Source organism: Protomyctophum parallelum (assembly GCF_964188405.1).
Source record: "Protomyctophum parallelum genome assembly, chromosome: 2".
Classification (NCBI taxonomy): domain Eukaryota; kingdom Metazoa; phylum Chordata; class Actinopteri; order Myctophiformes; family Myctophidae; genus Protomyctophum; species Protomyctophum parallelum.
The window spans coordinates 27445828-27469245 of record NC_139699.1 but is presented as its reverse complement, the minus strand read 5'-3'; the positions used below and the strand labels follow the sequence as shown (position 1 = coordinate 27469245).

At 43.0% G+C, this 23418-nt stretch overlaps 1 protein-coding gene across 1 annotated transcript in view; it reads right to left on the bottom strand.

The window, feature by feature from the left end:
• Nucleotides 1-5949: 5949 nt before the first annotated feature.
• Nucleotides 5950-23418, bottom strand: part of LOC310854477 (transcription initiation factor TFIID subunit 4) — a 168126-nt gene continuing 150657 nt past the window's right edge. The window contains exon 14 of the mRNA XM_083759145.1: nt 5950-7498. Within this exon, the coding sequence (XP_083615271.1) occupies nt 7325-7498 (174 nt within the window). The 3' untranslated portion in view covers nt 5950-7324. The remainder of the gene's footprint in view (nt 7499-23418) is intronic.

The following is a 23418-nucleotide window of genomic DNA, read 5'->3' as shown; positions in this document are numbered from 1 at the left end:
TGCCCTCCAATCTGAGTTTTGTGGGACAGCCTCTTGATCGATGCTGTCAGCATTTATCAGGTTCTACCATTATGTGGTATCAGTGTGGCATCCAGCACCCTTCTCACTGGGTGTGTGCTTAGCTCCGCAGCATAAACGCGATGGGAACTATGCACAAAAACGAAGGCCATCCACTTTTTACTTGTAAAACCGTGATGTGACATAAGGATCATTCCGGTTCAGAGAACAGGGCTTCAACAGTCAGCTGACCGAGTGTTCGGCAGGCTGACTTGAGCGGGAGCGCAGGCCCTGCAGACTGCAGTAACCTCGTTACAAAGAAAGGAAGAGCATTTCCTGAAGGGTGCCCTGAGGCCCAGAGGAGCTCAGGTTAGGGACCCAATCAGGCCCATCTGGGGTTAGCTCCGGAGGCTCTACGACCTTTAGTCAGTGAGCGTGACATGCTCAAGACAGCAGTCTTGTCGGTGTCACATCTGCAAGGAGAAATGGGGGAGTTGCGAGCTCTGTCAATCCATAATGAGCTCTGCAGGCCTATGCCGGATGATGGTATAGTCTTGCCCCAAACCGGCCTTTCTCCCCAATGTTTTCAAAAGGGCACGTCTCAATCAGGTGATTGAGCTCTGTCCTACCATCGTCATACAGACAGTAGACATACAGAGACGGAGTCGGTCCTCACTCTGCCCTATTGGAGCATTAGATTCGTATGCCAGGGCCACACAAGGCCCACAGAGTAACGAACCAGCTCTTTGAGTGCTTCAAGTGAGAGTGCATGGATCACAGAGGTTATCCAGCACACAAACAGGTAGGAGTACCAGTGCCGCCTGGAGGGCAGGCACACTCCACCTGGGGACGCTGTGGAAAGGTGCGTCTCTGACAGACCTGCACAGCGGCGACATAGTCTACTCCGTCTAATGTACATTCACCCGGTTATACCGGCTGAACATGCAGCATTCGCTCCCTTCGGGGAGTTGGTCTCGCATGCTACTCAGCGGTGGGTGTCATTGTCACCTTCACCAGTCAAGCCAGCCTTGCGTCTAGTGGGCTGGCTTGGGCGGCCCTTCACCCCTGTGGTCTCTGGCCTTAGCGTCTTGCAGGGCCGGGCTCTGGGTGGCGCCTAGCGCCTGAGCATTTGGCGGCGGATGGCGTCTGGCTGTCCGGCCGTTCCAGGGGTTGTAAATACATTACATTGAACATACATGATGAATCATTCCAAATTCAGTATGTGCTGGGTCGAAGCCCACTGGTGTTGTCTTTGGGGTTCTGGGACTGCTTCGCTTCCTCACGAGGTGTCTTACAGAGTTCCCCATACATATGAAATATGTTGGGTGGAGAGATAGTCTCTGATACGATAGAGAACGTGTGGTTACGTGGTAACCTATGTTCTCTGAGTGAAGAGACTATCTCTCCACCTCGATGTCGCTCAGAAGCGGTGTCGATCAAGTAAACCAGTGTAATCACGCACCACCTGGGCCTTATATACCCGTGCGTGCCAGTGCACTGGTGTGTCTTAAAGAGGTATCCACGTCACAAGTGAGGTGGGGACATTCCCCATACATATGAAATATGTTGGGTGGAGAGATAGTCTCTTCACTCAGAGAACATAGGTTACCACGTAACCACACGTTCCTAGCCCAACTAAATCACTGCCTCTGCAGCCTCTTATAAGGAGTGGATCCTACCACATGGTATGAAATCAATTAACAGTCATTAAGTTAACCCAACTACACATTATCATAGCCTGCTATGACTGATGGATGTTGTACAACATAATATAAGATACCTTTCTCACGCATAATTATGATTAAAAGACAATGAAATTATTGCTCTTAACTACAGACAGACATCATGCACCCCTCCTCCGCTACTATACTTGGCACCCTCCAATCTAGAGAGGTGTGTCAGCACTGAGGTGAGGTGACCAATCAATAAACAGAAAACTTCAAACATTAAAATGCATTGTGAAATACCAGGATAAACACTGTCCATGAACAAACACTTCCACACAGTCACTTCCCAAAGCCGGCTGGCAATGTTGGTCAAACAGAAGCTGCTGTACAGTGTAGTTATTGGTACAGTGTAGTTATTAGTACATTGTCCTCTTACCTACTGTAGCTTGAAAGATAAATGAAGCAGCGAGGGACGACCACTATGAAATTGTGTTGCAGATTAAACCTTTTCATAGATGACTTCATAGTAGACTTGTTTGACGACCCGTCATGTCATGTTGAATTCATGTTAACGTGTGTTCTTTAACCACTTAAAGCCTCAATACTTAGTGAACTTGACCTTTCACTCTGTACTTGGTGCTGTTTTTATGTTTATAGGGATGCTATAAGGTTAAAGTGGTTAATGAAATGGAAAAAAACACCCTATCACACAAAATTTGGCGGCTCGCCTGTAGTAACTATGAAGACCCCCAAGGGGTAGAATTCTCTACTAACAGCTTTCTCTTATGGGGGTCTAATGTATGGCCTGGCACTATTAAATGGTGGATCCACTGCCTATTACTCTACCTATCAACTTGGGACTCTTTGATATGGAAATTATGATTTATAATTCTCACAATGCACCTGACAATTCTTTCTGTACATCGATGACACTTCAATCACAAACTATCTCACAATCTGTTATGTCTTGGTGTATGTCGGAGACCTTTCACTGTACACGGTGCTTTAATTTCGATAACATTGATTCAGGAATTTTGATTTATTCTGTTGCTGCAGTCAATTTAACCACTTTACGTAAACCTTTCATTGATTAGTGTCACCCAGGGTTCTATACTTGGTCCTCTTCTTTTTGAGTGTTGCACACCGCTCCAATGACTTGCCGCGTGGGTCCCCATGTCCGTATGTTTGGAGTATGAACAGCTGCAATACCACTGGATGACCTAAGTGGCACTGTTGAGCAGCCTTAACACACGCACGCACGCAGGCATACACACACACTCCACCGCTCATTTCGGACTGGTGCGATTTCCCCCCCGATATAACCTAATACATTTATCCATTTATATGTTGGCTAAAACAGTAGATCTACGAGCTCACAGAGGGTCACTTTGCACTATAAGAAATGGTGTAAATCTTCTCTTGTAGGGGTCTCTGGCAGAAAAACCTTTTCAGATGGGAGTCCGCGGCCAAATAAAAATAATTGTGGGGGTCCTTGAGATGAAATAAAATGGAGAACTACTGATTGAATCAAAGCTTGAACTCTCAATGGTCTTAGAGTTAAACTGTGAAACCGGCTACATCCTTCTACACTCCAAAGGGACTAACAAATACTGTGGGCCAATATCAAAGACAAAAAAACAAAACCAATACAGTATGCTCCCAAACCCTAATATTTTATTATACAGAGTTAAACGGTTTGGTCTTTTTCAAGAAACACTGCTGCTTAATTAGCAGCAGGATCCTAAGGGGACTTCAGTAGCAGCGTTCAGCTTGGTTTGTAGGCTACTTAGCATGTGTTAATGTTAGCAAATGGAAATTAAGTAGGATAAATGTGTTAATTTGATTCTCGCTAAAACTGATGATTCTTCGATTTTATTTGTTATCAAAATTCTTCCAAAAACACCATACAATGTTTTGTATGTTTGAATATTTTAATTACATAAAATAATGTATGCTTAGCAATGATACTGGTCTTACCATTGTTAATTCTTATATTATATTGCTACAGTAGGTCTATGGGAGAGTAAATAATTAAGGATATATAAGTCAGCATCTGTTCAGTTTAGTAAACAGCTTATTTATTCCATTACAAAATAGGTACAAATACAGAAGTATGTTTTTTTTTCTTCACACAAACAAGAAAATTTCCAAGATATGTACAAGTTTACCAAAAATAACGTAGTTCTAATAAACACATGGTTCTTGTAGACAATATTTACAAATCATCCTTACATTTAAAACATGAATACCCCCCCCCCCCCCCCCACTGTGTACAAGTGTAATTTTGTTCCTAGCATTTTGGCTAAAAAGCTGTAGCAGTATAAGGGCCGCCTGTGTGTCAACAGAACAAAAACAAAAATCATACAAAGCGTTGTTAAAAAAAAACAATACAAAAACCATTTGAAATCACTTTACTACAACCTGTTGTGCTTCTGTGCCACTAGTTTTATCCTAGTGGTAGTCTACTTTGAAATCAAATTAATTTGCATGACATGTAATAAGAATAAATGCCAATTGACACATAGAATGCAAGGAGGAAAATATATTATTAATTTAAAAAGAATAAGTGCTTTTTTTTTTACAGCGATTCACAACGCTGTTTAATACTATATAGGTGACAACGGGATCTGGTACATTAGTGACAGCTTTTAGTTGTCAGGTTAAGATGTTAAAACACATATACACATACATATGCAGTATACGTCAAAATGCCATAATGCACATTAATTTTCGTTTAAAGTGTTTCCAATTTTTTAATAAATTACAATAGTTGTATTCAGTTTTAAGAAAAAACTAAACAAAACAAGGATTAAACAAAGAACGAGGATTAAAAGATAATAATAAAAGGACCAGAGAAGCCATTGCGATTGGTCAAAACAGGAGATGCTGCAATGATGGACACAACTAAGACAAAGGAATAAAAGGGCTAATTGGTACTTCGCTGCACGCTGCGGTGTGCAGATAAAAACAGCAGATCTACAAGCTAACTCAGATCTGGCATTTTGTGGTGATCTATTCATGAGTGAAAAACAATAAAACAAACAAAAACAAAACATCTGAAATTAATACTTTTCTGTCACTAAGTTATTTTGTCAACCAGTTGTTTTGTACTTTCTTTGAAAAAGTGCCATAGTCTTACATTTTCAATATTGATCATTTTGGTAGTCCTTAGGTAGGGATTAAGGGTTGCCATCGGTAACATCGTACAATTTCTGTAAAAAAAGATTTAATTTCTCAACCAAAGAACGGAGTGGGCGCCCCCCAAAAATGGACATGCATGCTGTCTGGATAAATATGATCATATTATGAACATGCAATATGCCCATTTATGGACATGCCCGACTTCAGAGCAAATCAATGTTGTTGGCCAATGGTTTCTGTTGTGTGTGTTGTCAGCCCCGATTTTGATCAGCGGGACATGGAGAGTGGGGGAGGGATTTTACCCTATTTGTGCAAATCTGCAAGTAACGGTTGACATCAGCACAAATTGATGTTAAAGCAATGGTTTGGTTTCAGACCAGAGCTAAATCAGTAAGAGGGAAAGAGAGAGAGAGGGGGATATAAAGGCAGAGAGGGAAGCAGGTTATTATATGACAATGTAAGATAAGCAATAACACAGGGAGGGAGGGTGAGCCTATTTCATCTGCGTACTCTGGGTGCCAGTCTATGGCACCCAGTCTATGGCGTCTTCCTGGCTACCTGTAGCTGTGTAAACCAACAGCTTAACTTAAACTGGTTCAATTTGATTTAATACATATGTGCATGTTATTTGTCATTTTAATAAATGCATTGCACTAGTAGGGGACCATGGTTGATAATATCTCTGTTTGGAAAAGTTCAAAAAGGTACTGTATGTAACTAAAAAGGATAAGGAAGTAGATGCAAAAATCAGAAAATACTAAACAGAAAGATAAAAAAATAAAAAAGAACATTTAAAAACAAATTGTGGTACCATGGTCAGTGGTGGAAAGTAAGTACGTACATTTACTCAAGTACTGCACTTAAGTACAATTTTTTGGTATTTTTACTTTCGTAAAATGCAGTACTACAATTTTCAATTATTTTACTTCTGCTCCACTAGATCTCAAAGGTAAATATTATACTTTTACTGCACTATAATTATTTGAAAACCTTAGTTACTAGTTACTTTTGTATATTTTTGATTATTAATTGAAAAATTCCAATCTATGAGTACAGAATGAGTACTTTTAGTTTTTGATGCAAATACTTTTGTACTTTTACTCTAAAGTAAATTTTGAATAGCGAACTTGTACTTGTAATTATTTCTACTTCTTCCATAACTGAGCACGGGCAATGACTGAGCAATGACTCCTCCAGCGGGTTGAGATGGAATCTCTACCTTGCAGGTAAAACAAAAATGTATTTAAAAGGATTACAATCTTATTTTGACTCGAATGACTTTGAAGAACTTTTACAAAAAAGTCTGATTTCTTAATATAGACACCTTTTTCTTTAATTCTTTCTTTCTTTCTTTTTCTTTCTTACAAAGCTTATGTGATTAAAAAACTATAATACATGCGTTTTAAAATAATTCAATTAAACTATTTACACTTTTACCCCTGATTTATACTTGGTTGTATGGAAGTGTCATGCACCGAAAAAAGAAAAGAAAATGCATATATGTTTTTGTCACATGCGTTATTATGAGCTTGTAGGTCTTCAATTTCTTTGATGTGTAACACTGGCGCGTAATAAACCAAATATAAATCAGGCATTGGAGAGTAAGATAAGTGGAAGTTAGTTATGTGATGCAGTTGTGGAGAATCAGAGACATTTCAAACCAAACGTCTCTTAATTGGTCAGGTTTCAATATTAAATGCATCCATTGAACGGCGTTCAACAAATAAGGATATCATAGGCTGTATCAAGGGTTGAACAGGTTTCCTCATTTTGAGATGATGGGGTCATTCGAGCTACTGCCTCGAACAAATCTCTACCCAACATTACTGGCTCAAGTCCTTTGACATGAAGACACACTTTCGCTCTTTAACTTCAAACTCCCCACACAAATAAGAACTTGCATGGTTGAATATCAGTGACCTATATGTACACATATCCATCGTGAAGCTAAAACAGAGAACACGCAACAATTACATTTATTTTTGTGAGTTTTTCTTTCATTTTTTCCCTGTCCCTTATTCTCTCTCACGCTTCTCTTCTTCTCATCAAAAGCTACACGGAACGTCACCACAGTACACATGGAGACACTGAGTTGATACATTAGACCCGAATAGGCTCTATTCACAGCAGCCATATTGGAAATAAATTGAGCCTCTTCCCTATTTCCTTCACAGGTCTTACCAATTATACTAATAAAGGCTCAATTTAAAGAACAGTGGTTCTCATACTTGTTGAAGTTGTTTCATTGCAATGTCCTCCATAACTAATGTGCAAATACATACACTCTCATAGTTACACACCCGTAGTGTAGCAGAGCGTTTCCAGTGAGCCACCGTGCCACCGTCAGCACCCTGGATCTGTTTGACCAGAAATGGAACAGCTAGCCTTCATTAGTATGAGTGGTAACACCTGAAGGAAGTAAGGAAGATAATTATGCTCAATGACTTTCCAATGTGGCTGCTGTGCATAGAGCCTATCTGAAGGCACATGGCGGGGAGGAGGAGCAGGTTGAGGCGAAGCTACTTGAGCAGGGCGCGGTACAGCAGGAGCGAGTGGGCCGTCTCCCGCTCCTGCTCCATGTAGAAGATGAAGTCCCTGAGGTTGACGCGGGTGATACGCTGGCGGCCATGGCGCGAGGCGGATGCGGACGGGCTGGACGAGCTAGATGGAGAGCTCACCATGGTGCCTGAAACCTGCACACGCATACACACACACACACACACACACACACACACACACACACACACACACACACACACACACACACACACACACACACACACACACACACACACACACACAGACAGACACACGCACAGGAAGGAAGGAAGATATGAGGAGAAAACATTTCTCTTATGCTGAGCACAGAGGTTCTCTCAACATTTTGAATTTCGAGGTTTGATTTGCCCCCATTTGATGCAGTCAGAGGAATTAAGATGTCATCTAGGCCTGCCAACATACATTTCAGTCGACTAAATCAACTCTAGATTTAGTTGACTAAAATCTTATATTTAGTCAACTAAAACCAGACTCAAACTGAACCACTGTAAAGGTTACAACATCAAAGTGAAGGCAGGTCGACCCGCTGACAAGGTAGAACAACTTGGCAACCGCAAACAAGATGTAACTGCATGCTGGTGTGAGCTGGTATTTCATTTCCCACCATGAGCACGAGGTAACAAAAGGATGATTAATATCTGACATTTTGCTGGCCCAAATCCCAAAACACGAGCAGGAAGGTGAATCACATCTGTATGATCTAGGGAATGAAGGGCCGCTGTTATTCAACGCCAAATGCGTTTGCAGCTTTATTGTCACAGTTTTACAGGTAAAAATTGGGTGAAATATTTGTTTTTGTGCATAGTTCCCATCGTATCATTCTCCCAGGAAATTTAAAGAATGGGAGCTAAGGAGATCAAGGCAGGAAAAGAATGAAAGTTTGAGTGCTTTTACCACAAAAAGTACAGGTAAAGAGATTTCTTCTGTGTGGTCCTATACAAGCTTTTGCAACAAACGTAAATGGTAAATGGTGGCGCTTTACATATATTGTGCATTACATTCACCCATTCATACACCGATTGCGGCAGAAGCAATGCAAGGTACCAACCAGCACATCGGGAGCAATTTGGGGTTCAGTGTCTTGCCCATGGACACTTCGACATGTAGACAGGAGGATCCGGGATTCAAACCGACGACCTGCTCTACCTCCTGAGCCACAGTCGCCCGCACAACCAAAGAAAGGGTCTCTTAGATTATTTACAGCTTTTGCTACAAACTGTACAGCCGAACGGTCTCTTAACTACCACCCCCCCCCCCCCCTCCCGCAAAAAATAAACAATAAAAAACACATTTACACAGAGTAACTGAGATTATGGAAGGAGAAATAAAAAATATATAATATAATGTCAGCCAATCAAAACAAATGTTTCATAGCTCCTAAAAGTACACCAATGATCTTGGAAAGTCTTAAAGAGATCTGTCTCCTTTTCTACCAAAATAAATTTGATTCTAGAACTGGTTCCGTTCTTTGTTTTATGATGGTTTATATCACATCTACATGTTGTTTAAGTATCTTGGGGTCTTGTTCACGAGTGAGGGGAGGACGGAGAAGGAGATCAGCCGGAGAATGGGCGGCATGGGCGGTATTGCAGTAGCTGTACCACACGAACCATAACGTCCAGATCTTCAGGTGCGGTCGAGGGAAGAAAATAATTATTTTATTAGCGCCTATACTAGTTGAACGCAGGGGCCGAGTGGAGAGCAGCACCAATGTGCTCCGACTGCAGGGAAATCATCATTTACTTAAGTGTGTTTTATGGCTCTTTATATTGGCATGGTATATGAACAGATCTTTCTCTCAAAATAAACAAGAGCCAGGCTGACATAGATCTGAGCTGACGGCTTAGTCTAAAATGAAACCCTTGTTGTTCTGTATTCAATCCAGGAAAAATGAAAAGATAAAAAACCCGAATGTATACACAGCAGGCTCGATAGAAATCAGGAAGGGGGAGGCATTTACATTTGGAAATGAGAAACACCGGGAGAAGAAAAGCTCCATGATACAGCCAGTGCCCACACTTGAACCCGGGCAAAGGAGAGAAACACAAAGGAAGGCGCTTTTGCTTCGGGAACACCCTGTCTCACAATTACATTGATTGCACCGGTCTATAAACACACAAAGTACAGACGGGGGTCCTAATTGCTAACATACGCGTCGACGGCATATGAATTTACAGGATCCAAACAGAGTCCCTCCAGCTCACCCCCAGCGTATATGCTATATGCTTGGCTTTGTAATGCACAACTCCATGACACCACCTCACCTCAAATTCTCCAAACACACTCTGCGACCTCTCAGAATGTTTAGGAGAGTAAATTGTGGCCTCTCTCTCACAGCCAACCACTCCATCTCCTGTCTCTCCTCTGCCCATTGATGTTGACAGACGGGGAGGAGGGCTGAAGGGCTGAGGGGTTGCACGCGGAACAGCTTCTGCACCCTGGGGGCGGGCACCCATCCACCCGGTCCTCTCCCTCACTGAGGGGGCGAGTGACTCTGCCTAATCAGGCCAATCTTGGCTGACCACATGTGAAAGATGGGCCTGCCCGCTGCCATGCCAATTACTGCCAATCACGTCGCTTCCCGCTCGGGCGTCAGAGCTACCAGACGTCACCGGTCGCATCCATCCGTATCCACCTGGGCGGACGACACTGGGCTCTCTCTGGCCCCGCTGGCGGTAGGTTGCAGAGGTGGTGCAGCGACTGTGGCTGTGGTGGCATTGGTGGTGAGGAGGGGGAGGACTGTAGCTACCCATAATGCCTCATTCCCACAGGGGGACAGGGCGCAGGCTGGGTAAGTGATCCAAATACAGGGAGAAAGGTCAGGCTTCTGCCAGGGAGCCAAGCTGACTTCACTTAATTCTCCCCCCTCTCTCTCTCTCATCTCCCCCTTCCCTGTGTCTTCATATGCCCTCTATGTATGGCATGCCAGCAACCCAAACACCAGCCTGTTGTTGTCTGTGTCTATGGAGACCAAGGGCTCCCGCCACTACATGCCGAGAGCCATGTTGTGGAAGGGGAGGGGCAGAGTAAACAAGCAAAACACCAAACAAAGCAGATGGCAGAGAGTCGGTAAAAAAAAGGGAATGTGAGACGTCGTCGACCACGCACTCCCCCCGTTGACAGCAATTACATAATTACATGGTAATTGTGTCTGAAATTAAATGAAAAGGGGTAAAATGGCTCTGTTAAGGCCATGGCCACAGAAAAGATAAAAAAGAAAGGAGAGAGGGAGAGAGCAAAAATGAAAGTCTCAAAATTGGCTTTGTCGAGAAAGATCCATGAGGCAAAAAACAGCATCTGTCATTTTATCTGTGATGGCTGCTTGGGGGCATTATGTCATATGACATATCCATCGTACAGAGAGCGCAGCGATACTTCCATACATCTCTTCAGACATTTGACTTGTTCAGAGCCGGGGACAGAGAGAGAGAGATGAATAGAACCTGAGGAGAAGAGGGGGGGGGGGGGGAGCAGTGGAGAGTGACAGGGAGGGCTGACGGGAGGAGATGAATAGGTGAGAGGAGACGATGTTAGCGCTGAGCCCTGTCGCGACGCAGGGCATCACACAGGCATTATCTGTACATGTATACACTTACATGTTTGGAATCTGCTGCTAAGTGATGTCTCTCACTATAATCATATATCTATATCATATACTTGCATGCACTTGCCCGAGCCTTGACAACCTTGCAAGGGTTAAAATGTAATTTAGATTTAGATGTTATGTATTGTTATGTATTTTATATATATTATTTTTTTATCCTCGTTTTTCATCATTTTTGACCATGGGCTATAGCCCATATCGTACGGCATACTATAGCACGCCGTTTTTCATCATTTTTGAGTTTTTGAAAAAAATGAAAAAATGAAAAAAATGATGGGTTATAGCTCATCGTTTTTTATGTAGACAGGGGCATGTTCATTTGTAGACCTGGCATTCTATATACAGTTTGAGTTTCCCTTTCAATGTACAGATTATTGCTATTATACTGTTTAGAGACTGATGATGGGTCTTGGTTTACCTATAATCCTAGAATACTATAGATTATTACTATTATCTCATGTTTTCCTTGTTTACTGTATATCACTCTGGATTAAGAGCTGCTATAAATGCCTAAATTGTAATTTGTAATTGCAAGTTGAATCTTCTTTACTTGCACAAGAGGGGCATATTCTGCCTCATTATATTCCTATTTTGTACTGTAATTCATATATTTGGCATAGAGTGAGTATGTGGTCTGTCTGTATAAATTAACAGTATGTAATACGGCCAGTGTTCTGAATATGCTGTTGACATTGCATAGCATTTTCTTGTGAACAGCTGATCTTAGATTCTGTAATGACACCGTGATTACAGGCTGCTGTACAGGCCACATAATGTTTGTATACTGTTTGCTTTCTCAGTGTGGGATGCTGTTTTTGACACTGTACTACCGTACTGTAGGTTTTGTCCTGCATAGTGCGGGCTATTTAGAGTGTTCAGTACTGTCGTATACCCTTTTGTCAGGTGAAACCTGACCTATGAACGCTCATGAAATGTAAGCGACCATTGTGGGACCTTTTTGTAATTGGCTGCTTCTAGCCAATGGGACAGCAAGGCAAGGGCAAAGCTCCCTTTGGCCAATGGGAAGGGGAAAAGGCAAAGATCCCTGGCAGCCACGCAGGCTGCAGAGTGCAGACAGACAGTGCAGAGCAACGCAGCAGAGAAGCATGATCACATCATGCACAGAGTGACGGGGAAGGAAGAGCTCATACTACAGTTATTTGACACGTTTGCAATGTTCGAACGTCACTCGATATAACTTCAAACCGAACACGGCTGAAACCAGCGCAGCGCAGACAATGCACAACAAAACACAGTCATTGAACCACGCACAGAAAGTCGGAAACTAACGCAAACAACGGCCGTGAGGCGTGAGGTTGTGACACAAACATACACGTTACTAAAATATGGGGGGAGAACACAACGGAGACAAGAACACAACGGAGACAGCGCTTCTTTCACCTGACAAATATCACTATGTGATCATTTCTTGTTTGTTGATATTGACGGTGCTTCTTTTGTGATGTTTTGTTCCTATGACTGCACAGTACTTCTCTTTGTCTGTAACTTAACTGCTGTGCTGGTGTCGGAATTTACCAGCGGTGTTAAGATATGCTCTTAATTGTAACCTATATATACAGAGGCAAACTTATTATTATTTTGGTGCTTGTTAATGAGGAATTGAACACTGATCAGTGCCACCTGCGAGTGGGTGTGATGTGATTATGGGTGTGTCAAGTATTCAATAAAAAGCCTCACTTGCTGTGAGGACAGGGTCCTGTGTGGAGCTGTGAAACATGAGCTGTCTGTGTCCGTCTCATCTATTTGATTTCCCTCGTATGGTGCTATTACAGTAATGGTCTACATGCTGGGGCTGTGATACTGTATACTTTGTTTATCAAGCGGGATCAATACAGATAGATCTATAATATTCTATAGATTTTAAATTGCACTTGTTTCTTGCTCTATTCTCCACCCATATGAAACTTTTTTTCTTTATTTTTGTGCAAAATGTTGGGAACTTCTACAGTAGAAGTTCCCAACATTTTGCACAAAAAAAAGAAAAAAAAAAGCCGGTATCAAAGATTGGGTGAAATGTTTTTTAGTAGACTACTAAAAAACATTTTTTTTAGTAGACTACTAAAAAACATTTCACCCAATCTTTGATACCGGCTTGGATACCTGAAAGTCGTGCGGAAAATACTGGGAGCTGATGATAGGTGTGGTGCTCCACCTCGGCAATCCATCTCCCAGGGGACTAGCACTTTGTAACGGGGATGGACTCCCGCGTTCTGACTGATACCTTCAATAAGCCTCTCCGACCTACTTACTTTACACTTAGAAACTTGTGATGTCACTGATGTGGGTGTGACAATAACTTTGAAGTTATTATGGACACTAAGCTGCAATTGGGGCCTTATCCTTAGGTTACATGATGCCCAGCCTGTCTGTATCTTTTTTCCAGAACTTTAACTATGTATTTGCACTAGAATTTCGCGGCCGCTTTGCGGCCGCTCATCCCAGAGTTACGTTGCCGCGCACTATGGGAAGAAGGAAATTGCGGGAGTTGACTCCACATGTAGTAACGGATGGGTTATTAGTTATTATTATGTGTCCTTATTAGTGTAGTGTAGTGTAGTCAACACGTTATGGCTCATACACACTGCCCGGTATTTGCTCCGATTATGGGGAGCATTTTTGGCGCTGGCCGACAAAAACGCTGATCTGACGTTAAGCAGTGCCCAAAATGTAGATCAGGATCTACCAGTATAGATCACAAAGGCTTTGCAGTTAGACCACATGACATGGCCCTAAAAATATATATAATTTTAATATAAAAAACGATTTTTGCATCTGCCGCTTGAGATGACCTGAGATGACTTGATTGATTGACATCAAAAAGGGCCTGTCAGCTCAAACACACAATGCAATACTTGTTGTTGCGTACAATCATCAGTAGCAAAGTCAAATACAAAAAATAAAAACCCTACCATTTCCATTTCCCCCCTCTATTTACCATTCCATGTGCGTTTGTCTTATAGTTCTCTGGCCTCTGTACTACTGCCACCTACCGTCCATTTATTGTATTACACAGTGGGTGAAAGAAACACACCCCTTAAGACTAAACCCCACCCATCAGAGGTGTGGCGTCCAGAGGTACCTTTGACATGACATTTTGTGTGTGTGTGTGTGTGTGTGTGTGTGTGTGTGTGTGTGTGTGTGTGTTTCGATGTGCAGGGCGTTGCTGAAAATGAGCACCTGTGCTCAGCTACTTCCCTGGGTAAATAAAGAATAAAAAAATGAAAGGTACCTTTCAAAACCTATAGAAGTCAGCCTGGTACAGACGAACGGGACACCACTGTATGTAGCCTATGAAAGGCTCCTCAATTACATTTTGTAACTATTTTCAGCAATGGGATGATAGTTTTATTTGGTGGGTATATGGGCTGGTCGTTTTGAAAGTAGCTAAAAAAAAGTGTGGGCAGCCCTGGTATAGATGATTATATATATATATATATATATTCATATTAACATAAATCCCTGTAGGCTACCCACATATTGGTAGCCTATATTAGCCCAATATTGTCGTTACGCATTTCACTTGAATAATGTTGTGTGCGCACATGCGCGTGCGGAGAAAGACAGTTATTTACTGAAATTCAAGATTATAACGTCCTGTCTCACTGACGCCGTGTATAGGCTGCACGGCTATAGAGCACCGAAGTCTGACGTCACTTTCAGTAGAGGGCGTCTGTCCCCAGGTTCATGTATTTTTTTAGTTGCATTGTAATCCCCATAGGAGGATTTTTAGATTGCTTCATATAAGAACTGTGTTTGAAAAATAAACATGTCATCCCGGCCGCTTCACTCATATGGATATGAAGAATCAACTGACTGAGAGAAAACGCTAATGTTACTGCTGCTGAATTAGTTACATTTTCGCTAGAAGCAGACTGTATCATATATGAGTGACTGACTGTTGCAAACGATACAGACACCTCCCTGACAATAACGCAGAGACAGCTTGTTTATTTTTGGACCACAACGCTTATAGTAGACGATATTAAGATCACCCCATGTTATTCTCCATAGAGAAATTACTTCCGCGAACCAGGGGAATCGAAGGGATGAGCGAGTTACGTCAGGACTTCGGTGCTCTATTCCTGTGTGTGTGTGTGTGTGTGTGTGCGTGCGTGCGTGGCGTGGCGAGAAAGAGAGAGAGATCGTGGCTTCCAGGCGTGCGTGTGTGTGCGCAATCAAATGTACTCGGCAGTATGGCTGGCAGGCGAAATGGCGAATTCGAACAGTGTAATTGTAATAGTTTGGAAGAAACCAAAATATGTCAAACACCAATGTTGATGTAACTAAGAGATTCGCTGAGAGATCGATATTTAATATACAGAGATTTAGAAGGAATAAGCAAAATCGTGAGGCGAAAATTCCTCTCCTTCCTCGTTTTTTTCTCCTGCGGGCTGCGGAGTCCGGACAGTGGACAGGACTGTCAGGGAGAGTCGGAGAGCAGCAGAGGCTGACAGGCAGAGCTAGTAGCCAATTAAAAGACGGAGTAGTAGTTGCCAGGTTCGCGAATTGTAAGCGAGTCGTAGTGTGTGTTGAATGGCATTTGAATGGCATTTGTGGGCTTGTGAATGAATTTTCTCACATGTCATTTGTGCTCACTTGCATAGACCTGGCGAATTTAGCGTGGTGAAAGGGCAACAGTGTTCCTGTGTGGGGGTGTTGCGAACAGTTTTTCATGCGAACATCTTTTCATTGGCTAGTTCGCTTGCGCCACGTGACAACTTCTCTAATGTTAATATAGATTACATGATCCACCCATTCATACACACCCATTCACACACCAGCAGCCACACAGGGCACCAACCCGCTCACCAGGAGCCAGTATGGGTTCCGTGTATTGCCCAAGGGCACTTTGACAAGATGCCAAGAGGAGGAGAAAGATTCTCATTCAACCACTCTACCATCGCTGCCCTATGTGGTTCATGTTAAAGATAGTCTACATGCAGTATAATAGAACTATTTAGGCATTTACAATTCAGGCATTTAGCAGACACTCGTAATCCAGAGCGGTTTACAGTAAGCAAGAACAACACATGGAAATAGATCAAATACATAGTCAACATAAGCAAGCAAGGACCTAACATATGACTATCTGTACAATTAAACTATGAGTGTATACTAGAGTGCTATGTCTACATAAAATGCTACTGTATCTAAGTTACATAAGTTTAGCCTTTGCCTCGTCAAGGCTAGTGCAAGTCCTACGGTTCTGTAGCAAGTGCTACAGAACCAAAAACGAACTAGAGAAGTGTGCTCCTTGGAACTCAGGTTTCCACCAGGCCGAGTTGCCTCATCATGACTACAGAGAAAATGTATACCGTGTTACTGCTCCTATTATTAATGATTTCTTGTATAGTATTGTATGTCTTTATATATTGATGAATTAAATACACAGGACTGCAATGGAAAGAAGCCCTCAGGGCAAATCAGTGATGAAATTGTAATCTGTGATAAATGAGGATGGGAAAAAATAAGATTGCAAACCGGAATGTTAAATAGAAGACAGACGAAGACTAAATAAATAAATAAAACTGTCAAGTCCAACAGATTTAATTTAAGACGAGAATTAGTATTGACTTCTATGCCAATTTAGCCATTCAATCTAGCTTCTAAAAGGCACTATAGGGTCCAGGTGTTTTATAGTCTACCCGATGACCCCCTGACTCCACCCATCAGGGACGTGTCACAGTTAGACAAAACGAGGCACGAACCCTGCTGGCAAAACCGGAGCCGGCTTCAAGAAGAGGTGACAAAGGCACTTCGCACACTGAAGTGCAAGGGGAGATTGCAACAAATAAAATGTACTCAACACCACCCCACCTACACAGTTTCAACACTCTACACTAGCCAAGAGGCAACACACATTTTTACTAAAGAGAATATTGGCAGGGTAGATAACATACTCTACTCTTATTCCACATTTATTATACAACCAGAGTGGAAGCCCAGCTGCTTTAGTCAACTGAAGCTTCTTTTTCCCCCCCTCAAATCTACATTATTGTATTTAAGGCTGCTGCTTCTGTGTGCAGCATACTTAAGCGATAACGAGAGAATGTTTCCGTTTCCACAGAGGGGCAGGGTTGACTCTTTCATGTTTGCAGCCCCCCATTCGATAATCAACAACGTTCCCTCCACCTTCAGAGGGCCAAAATTAATCCCCGTTTTGCTAAATTCACTTTTGATTAATAATGTATGCCCCCCCCACCCCTCCTCTCTTCCCGTGCCTTGGTCCGCTTTTGACTCCCGTCTCTAATTGTGCGGTGGCAGCAGCGATGCTTCGAGCTGTCCTGAGGAATTTACATTCAAGCCGCCTTCATTGTTCGAAGGGTCCTTTTTCTTGCTGATCAGCGTCTTTTGAACCCTGAGTGGCACCGGGGCCTTGATGCCGGATCCAATATTGGATTTGGCCCAGGTCGCACCTCAGGGCAGAGGGTTAATGGCACACTTTGCCAGGCACACACAGAGCTGCTTGGCCCGGCACGCTGAATCAGCACTACCACACTCCTCACAGGAGGACGAGTTAGAGGCAGAGAGAGAGAGGGAGAGGGAGAGAGAGAGCAGGGAGAGGGAGAGATAGAGAGAGGGAGAGAGAGAGGAAATAGAGATAGGGAGAGGGAGAGAGAGATAGAGAGAGGGAGAGAGAGATAGGGAGAGAGAGCAGGGAGAGGGAGAGAGAGAGAGAGAGAGGGAGAGGGAGAGAGAGATATATAGAGAGCAGGGAGAGAGAGAGATGGAGAGAGGGAGAGAGAGATAGGGAGAGGGAGAGAGAGATATATAGAGAGCAGGGAGAGAGAGAGATAGAGAGAGCAGGGAGAGGGAGAGAGAGCAGAGAGATAGAGATAGAGAGAGCAGGGAGAGGGAGAGAGAGAGATAGAGAGCAGAGAGAGGTAGAGAGAGAGAGAGAGAGAGAGAGAGATCTCCTCACTGTCAATTTGTTTAATATAATCCTGAGCGCTACACTCCCTCTGCCAACCTGGGGAGATAAATAGCAGATCTAAGAGAGCTTGTAGATAAGCTATTTTCAAACGGCCGAAATGTATACAGGGCAATATGTGTTTTGTAATAATAATAAAATGCACAAATTAACTAGTAACTAAAAAAAACGTACAATATCTCCATTTGAGATGTAGCGGAGTAGAAGAAAAGTACCTCAAAGTACAGTACTTTTTTTTACAGTACATTTTGTGTGTGTGTGTGTGTGTGTGTGTGTGTGTGCACGTGTGAATGCGAGCAGGTGCGTTAATTCCACAGCATTTGTGTGGAAGAAAGATGTTTAAGTTGTTGACGATGCAATATTGTCGTATTGTTGTCATGACTTTGATGTAGAAAGATCCCTTTAAAATCTTGACATCTACACCTCGGGCAAAGAGCAGAGCGATTGTACAACGAAGGAGACAAAGACAAGCAAAACATAGAGGTGAAGACACTAACATAACCAGGTCAATGCCTTTCACCCTAAAACCACGATTGAGAAATGAACCACCAGCTAAATACTGGCAAATCCTTTACTGTGGTTGGTAAAAAGCTGGCTGTTTTATCAGCCACTGTGGTAGGTAGCCAACCAACCATGGTTTGAGGGTAGGCTACAATTCTATTAGGCTAAAAGAAAGCAGAATATTAACCACAGCATCCTTATCATGCGATAAGGATGGCAAGAATAACACGTTTTAGTGTGGAGAATGGAGATGAGCTTTTTTCTGTGAAGAGATCTTAGCATAGACCAGAGGGAAACAAGGGCCTGAAGAAGATGGCGAGGTTGAAACGTCATTGTTTTTGCTGCTGTTAATAACGTTTTGGAGCATCTAAACTGAAGCGAGTCGCGAGCCCTTTCTTCCACTTCATGATTTTACTGCTTTTGCAGTCTGGCTCAGCACCAAGGTTGAGCGTTTGTCTTTGAATGTTTACCAAACAAGGAGTGGACCTGCTAGACCCAAATATATTGGGTATATTACATTTAGCCATTGCTGTTTTATCAGATGTTATTAGATGTTATGTGATGTGATTAGATGTTATGTGATTAGTGAAAATGTGAAGTGCTTTAAAAAGAAAACTTATTATTATTATTATGATCAGTCAGTATGGCTGGCGGACAGGTTATTTGAAAAATATCTGGTCCAACAAGTACTGTAGCTGGTAATGCATTTCTACATCTGTAAAGACCGCCATTATATAGCATGCGACTGACTGATGGACTGACAAACAGCCTGACTCTCTGACTGGACAATTGACTGATTAGCTGCGTGACTTGGCTGACTTGCTCGCTTGTTTGTCTACCTCTCTGACTGACTGACTGACTGACCGACTGACCGACCGAACGCTTGCCTGGCTGCCTGATTGACTGGTTGTCCATGTGCCAGGACTCAAAGCTTTCCCACATGTTTTCCTCCACGCTGCATTTCAGCCGGGGAACGCTGACTGCGTCGTCCCTTTTCCAGTGTTTACAGCGAGGAGCCCAGCCGTGGGAGTGCAGTCCCGGCTCGCCTCTCCACGCTCGGCCTGCAACGCCTCTCCTATATGGCCGCCATTAATCAGCAACAGAAAGCCTCTCTCTCCCTCCTTCTTCATCTCTCTCTCTCTCTCTCTCTCTCTCTCTCCCTCTCTCTCTCTCTCCCTCTCTCTCTCTCTCTCTCTCTCTCTCTCTCTCACTCCTTTTCCCTCGCTCCTCTACGCCCACAGACATGCTGGATGAGGCCATTTTGAAAGAGTTAACAGATGTTGGCTGATTTGCCCCGGGCTTTTCTGACATCGCCCGATGTGATGTATTTGATGTGGAGTTTATTCAGCTCTAATAAACGTATAAAGAATTAGAATAATAATTTGCAGATGTACGTACACAGATTATATGCCAGAGCGGCCCCCTCTTTGAAGCAGACAAGTCGGCCAAGATTAACAGAACCAGGGGTAGAGGATGAAAGCTTTTTCCTACCGATAACCAGTGGGGTCACAGGGTGGACTAATAATACCACTGCTTTCTTTTCGTGGGCAGCGACACAGATTGCCCTTTGTTTGTGTCAGGGGTCTCCCTTGTCTGTCGGAAGTGTCGCCCTAAACAATAGCCCGACGTTGTCACAAGTGATCTTCAAAAGGCGGGGAGCATGCTGGACCGTGCTGGGCAAAAATCTGGCCTTTTTCATCTCAATTGTGCTTTTTCTTTTTTTTCTCACGTGTCATACCGTGAACAACAAAAAGGAAAAGAACTGAAACAGTGTGGGGGAGGAATACAAAGGCGGTAGAGAGGGAGGGAGGGCTGGGCATTCTGATCATGGTGCAAAAAAAATGAGGGAATTACTCTCAAAACAAACAACTTCCATTTGGTTCACAACTAAAGAACAACAAATCTCTGAAATGGCCAGTTGCAGAGCATCTTAATGCCCACATAAACCATAAAAACAGCTCCACGGCTCCGCAGCAATGCATAGCAACCGTGCAGAATTTTCAGTCAAGGAGAAAGAGAGAAGGCAAAAAAACACCTTATTACTTCTAACTCCTGCAAGCCATTTTGGTCTCCAAAGGTTTTAGAGCGCCGCGGGCCATGTGTCTGCAGTGTTTCGGGAAATGACTTGCCTTCGCACGAACACTGCTATGTTCTCTGCAGCACTGCTGCCCCCAGCATCCCCGCTCAATTTCTGTTTAACCCCTTCCTGCCTTTCCCTGCACTGACTCACACACTGCTACAACAGACCGGCTCGCACCGAGCAGCACAATGCTGTCACATTGTTCAGCCCTCGCAAACAAAACCCAGGCATATCATACCAGCCTATTTCTTCTTTATACCCGCTATATGAGACATTAACTCGCTATCTAATTTAGGTGCTTGAGCATGTGGATGGCTGTTCAACAAACACGGCACAAAGAAAGGTTATATGGGGCACGTGAAGACGGTGTAAAGGGAGGAAAAGAAAAGCCTTTTTTTTCACCCTCCACCATTCCACTTGATCTGCTACGATGTGCGACACAGTTTGCACACTTTGAGCGTGTATCAACTGTGGATTAAATCTGCAAACTCGTTGACACAACACGTAATTAAAACATCTCGCTCGAGGTCAGGAATTTTCTAATTAGTAAGTGTACTGACAAAGCTGCAATTCCATCGCCTTGAGTTTCAAAGTCCACAGGTTACCGCTAAAGATGAAAGCTGACCCTGGAGCACTGTTCTGGAGGGGCTGCTCGCACAATTCCTCAGAAGACAGTCACAGGGTCACCGAGCTAAACAGTGCGCAGCACCCGGAAACCTTCCCTTCCAAACAAAGAACTTCAAACTTTCATGCCTGGGAACATATTCTTCTTTTTTATTATTTATTTTTTATCCCCCATACCCTGTTTTCAACCTGCCTGAGAAACAAAAGATTGTGTGCAAGTAAGAGGACATACGGAGGAACACTATGGTGTTGTTTTTAATCTGTTTAATTGCAATGCTTGCAGCTGGGCTATTGAAACCCCTCCTATTAAGCATGGAAAACATTTTTATTAGCTAGGGCTTTATTATGGACAAAGTTGGTAACACCGTTAACAAATGCAACATTTAATGTTTGAATTATAATTAATACCATTTCATTTCTGACTAGAAAAACCCCATTGTTCTGTGGTCATGTGTTGCACAACAACGGCAATACAACGGCTCAAATCAAACGTACGACAGAGGCATCAAGTTCCCGGCATGACATCAATCAATAATCAAAGCGTGTGATGAATCGTTGAGTCGTTTTTTCCCCCTCTTTGGCTCAATCTGTGGAGATAAACTACATCTGCAGAGACTCCACTATTACTAGTTATTAGTTATTACTATACTAACCTGGACTATGATTATTTCTTTGGCAATTCCTAAAACTATCAAAAGTGGAACTTTTTCCCCTTCATTAAATATTCAAGACGTTTCATATATAAAATGAACCCAATTAAAGTTAAAATGTGAGATGTGTAATGAGTCTCAAGTCAGAGGATGCTTGTCTTCAGAACTACCCGCTAATGAGCCCTTGTTGGTTTTTGCACACTTTACTTTGAATGGTGTGGCACTGTCATTTCTGCCGCTTTTTAATTTTTAATTCAAGTCGAACGAGAGGAGTGGTGACTGAGTTAATAATCAAGGCACCAGGGTGTTTTGTTGTAGCCAATGTATAGCTGGAAGAACAAAGTTGCCAAATGAGGCTCCGTTTTATTCTCCAACCTTTGATGTCGTTGTTCCAAACAGGATCAACCAGTTAACAAAAAGCCAATCGAACGTAAATGACCACACTAAGGGAAATGGCATTCTGCAAAATGACCTAATTAGGAAGAGTAGGCCTAGAAAAAATTACATTATACCGAACAGTACGGCATTGTGGCACTTTATAGATGCTTATAGAGAACGAGGCGAGAGACCGAAAAAAGGGCATAGCACTCGATCCCAGCACTCGGCAGACATCTACTGTACGCCGAAACTGTCAGTCTTTCCGTAAATCCTCACACAAGCTACGAGCAGTGACAGATTTCAGTTCCAAGGAAATGGGAGCCACCGAGGGGCTGGATATGGAGATGGGGGGTAGATTAGAGAGCACGTTTACTGTGGAGGTTCACGCTCCGAATTGGCGCTTGATCTCAAATTGACATAAATGGGGCCGTTTTTTACATCATTTAGCCATCACAGGCTACGGTTCCAGTGCCACCGTCACTGTCAGGTCCCTGTGCACCTAGCGCCGTACGCCCCAGCTAAGTGAGAGAGGCAGGAGAGCTGTCTGTCTGCACAGAGGAGGTCTGATTAAAATCTACCCTCTTCTGGGGAAACGAGGAGAGCGTCATGTTTTATATAGATGGCCCAGAAAGTGGTGCTTGAAACTTCACTTGGAGAATCTTTTGTTTCTTCTTTTGAAGAGGCTGGCTTTATTATGAACATTCCGTGACCCCCAGTGTCGTCGTTGGAATCCCATTCAACAAACTTAGCGAGGCGAGTTGAATCTAGGCTACGGCATGGTGTTTGATGCTATTTAGAAATAAGCCACTTTGGGAACCACAGAACTTTTTAACATCAACAACTACGCCATCTCAATTAAAGGTTATTTTGCATTTTTTCAAAGTTTTGTAAGACATTTCTTACGAAAGAGTGGACGGTGGTGCTGGCACAGCAGTCAGACAGCAAAGTGAGTTGTCCACTGGTTGAGCCAAAGGGAGCCACAAGGTTTATTTAGCCTTTTAATAAAAAGAGAAGAGACAGACATAGATTTTTTTTTTCAAGCAGACATTGTTTCAACTCTCAGTGTTGTAGCCTACTGTATATGAGTCAAACCCCAGCATAAAGCCTACTGTATATGAGTCAAACCCCAGCACAAAGCCTACTGTATATGAGTCAAACCCCAGCATAAAGCCTACTGTATATGAGTCAAACCCCAGCATAAAGCCAATTAGGTCAGCTGCAGGGTCAGAGACTACAGGATGCACGTAGGTGGCTGGCATATTATA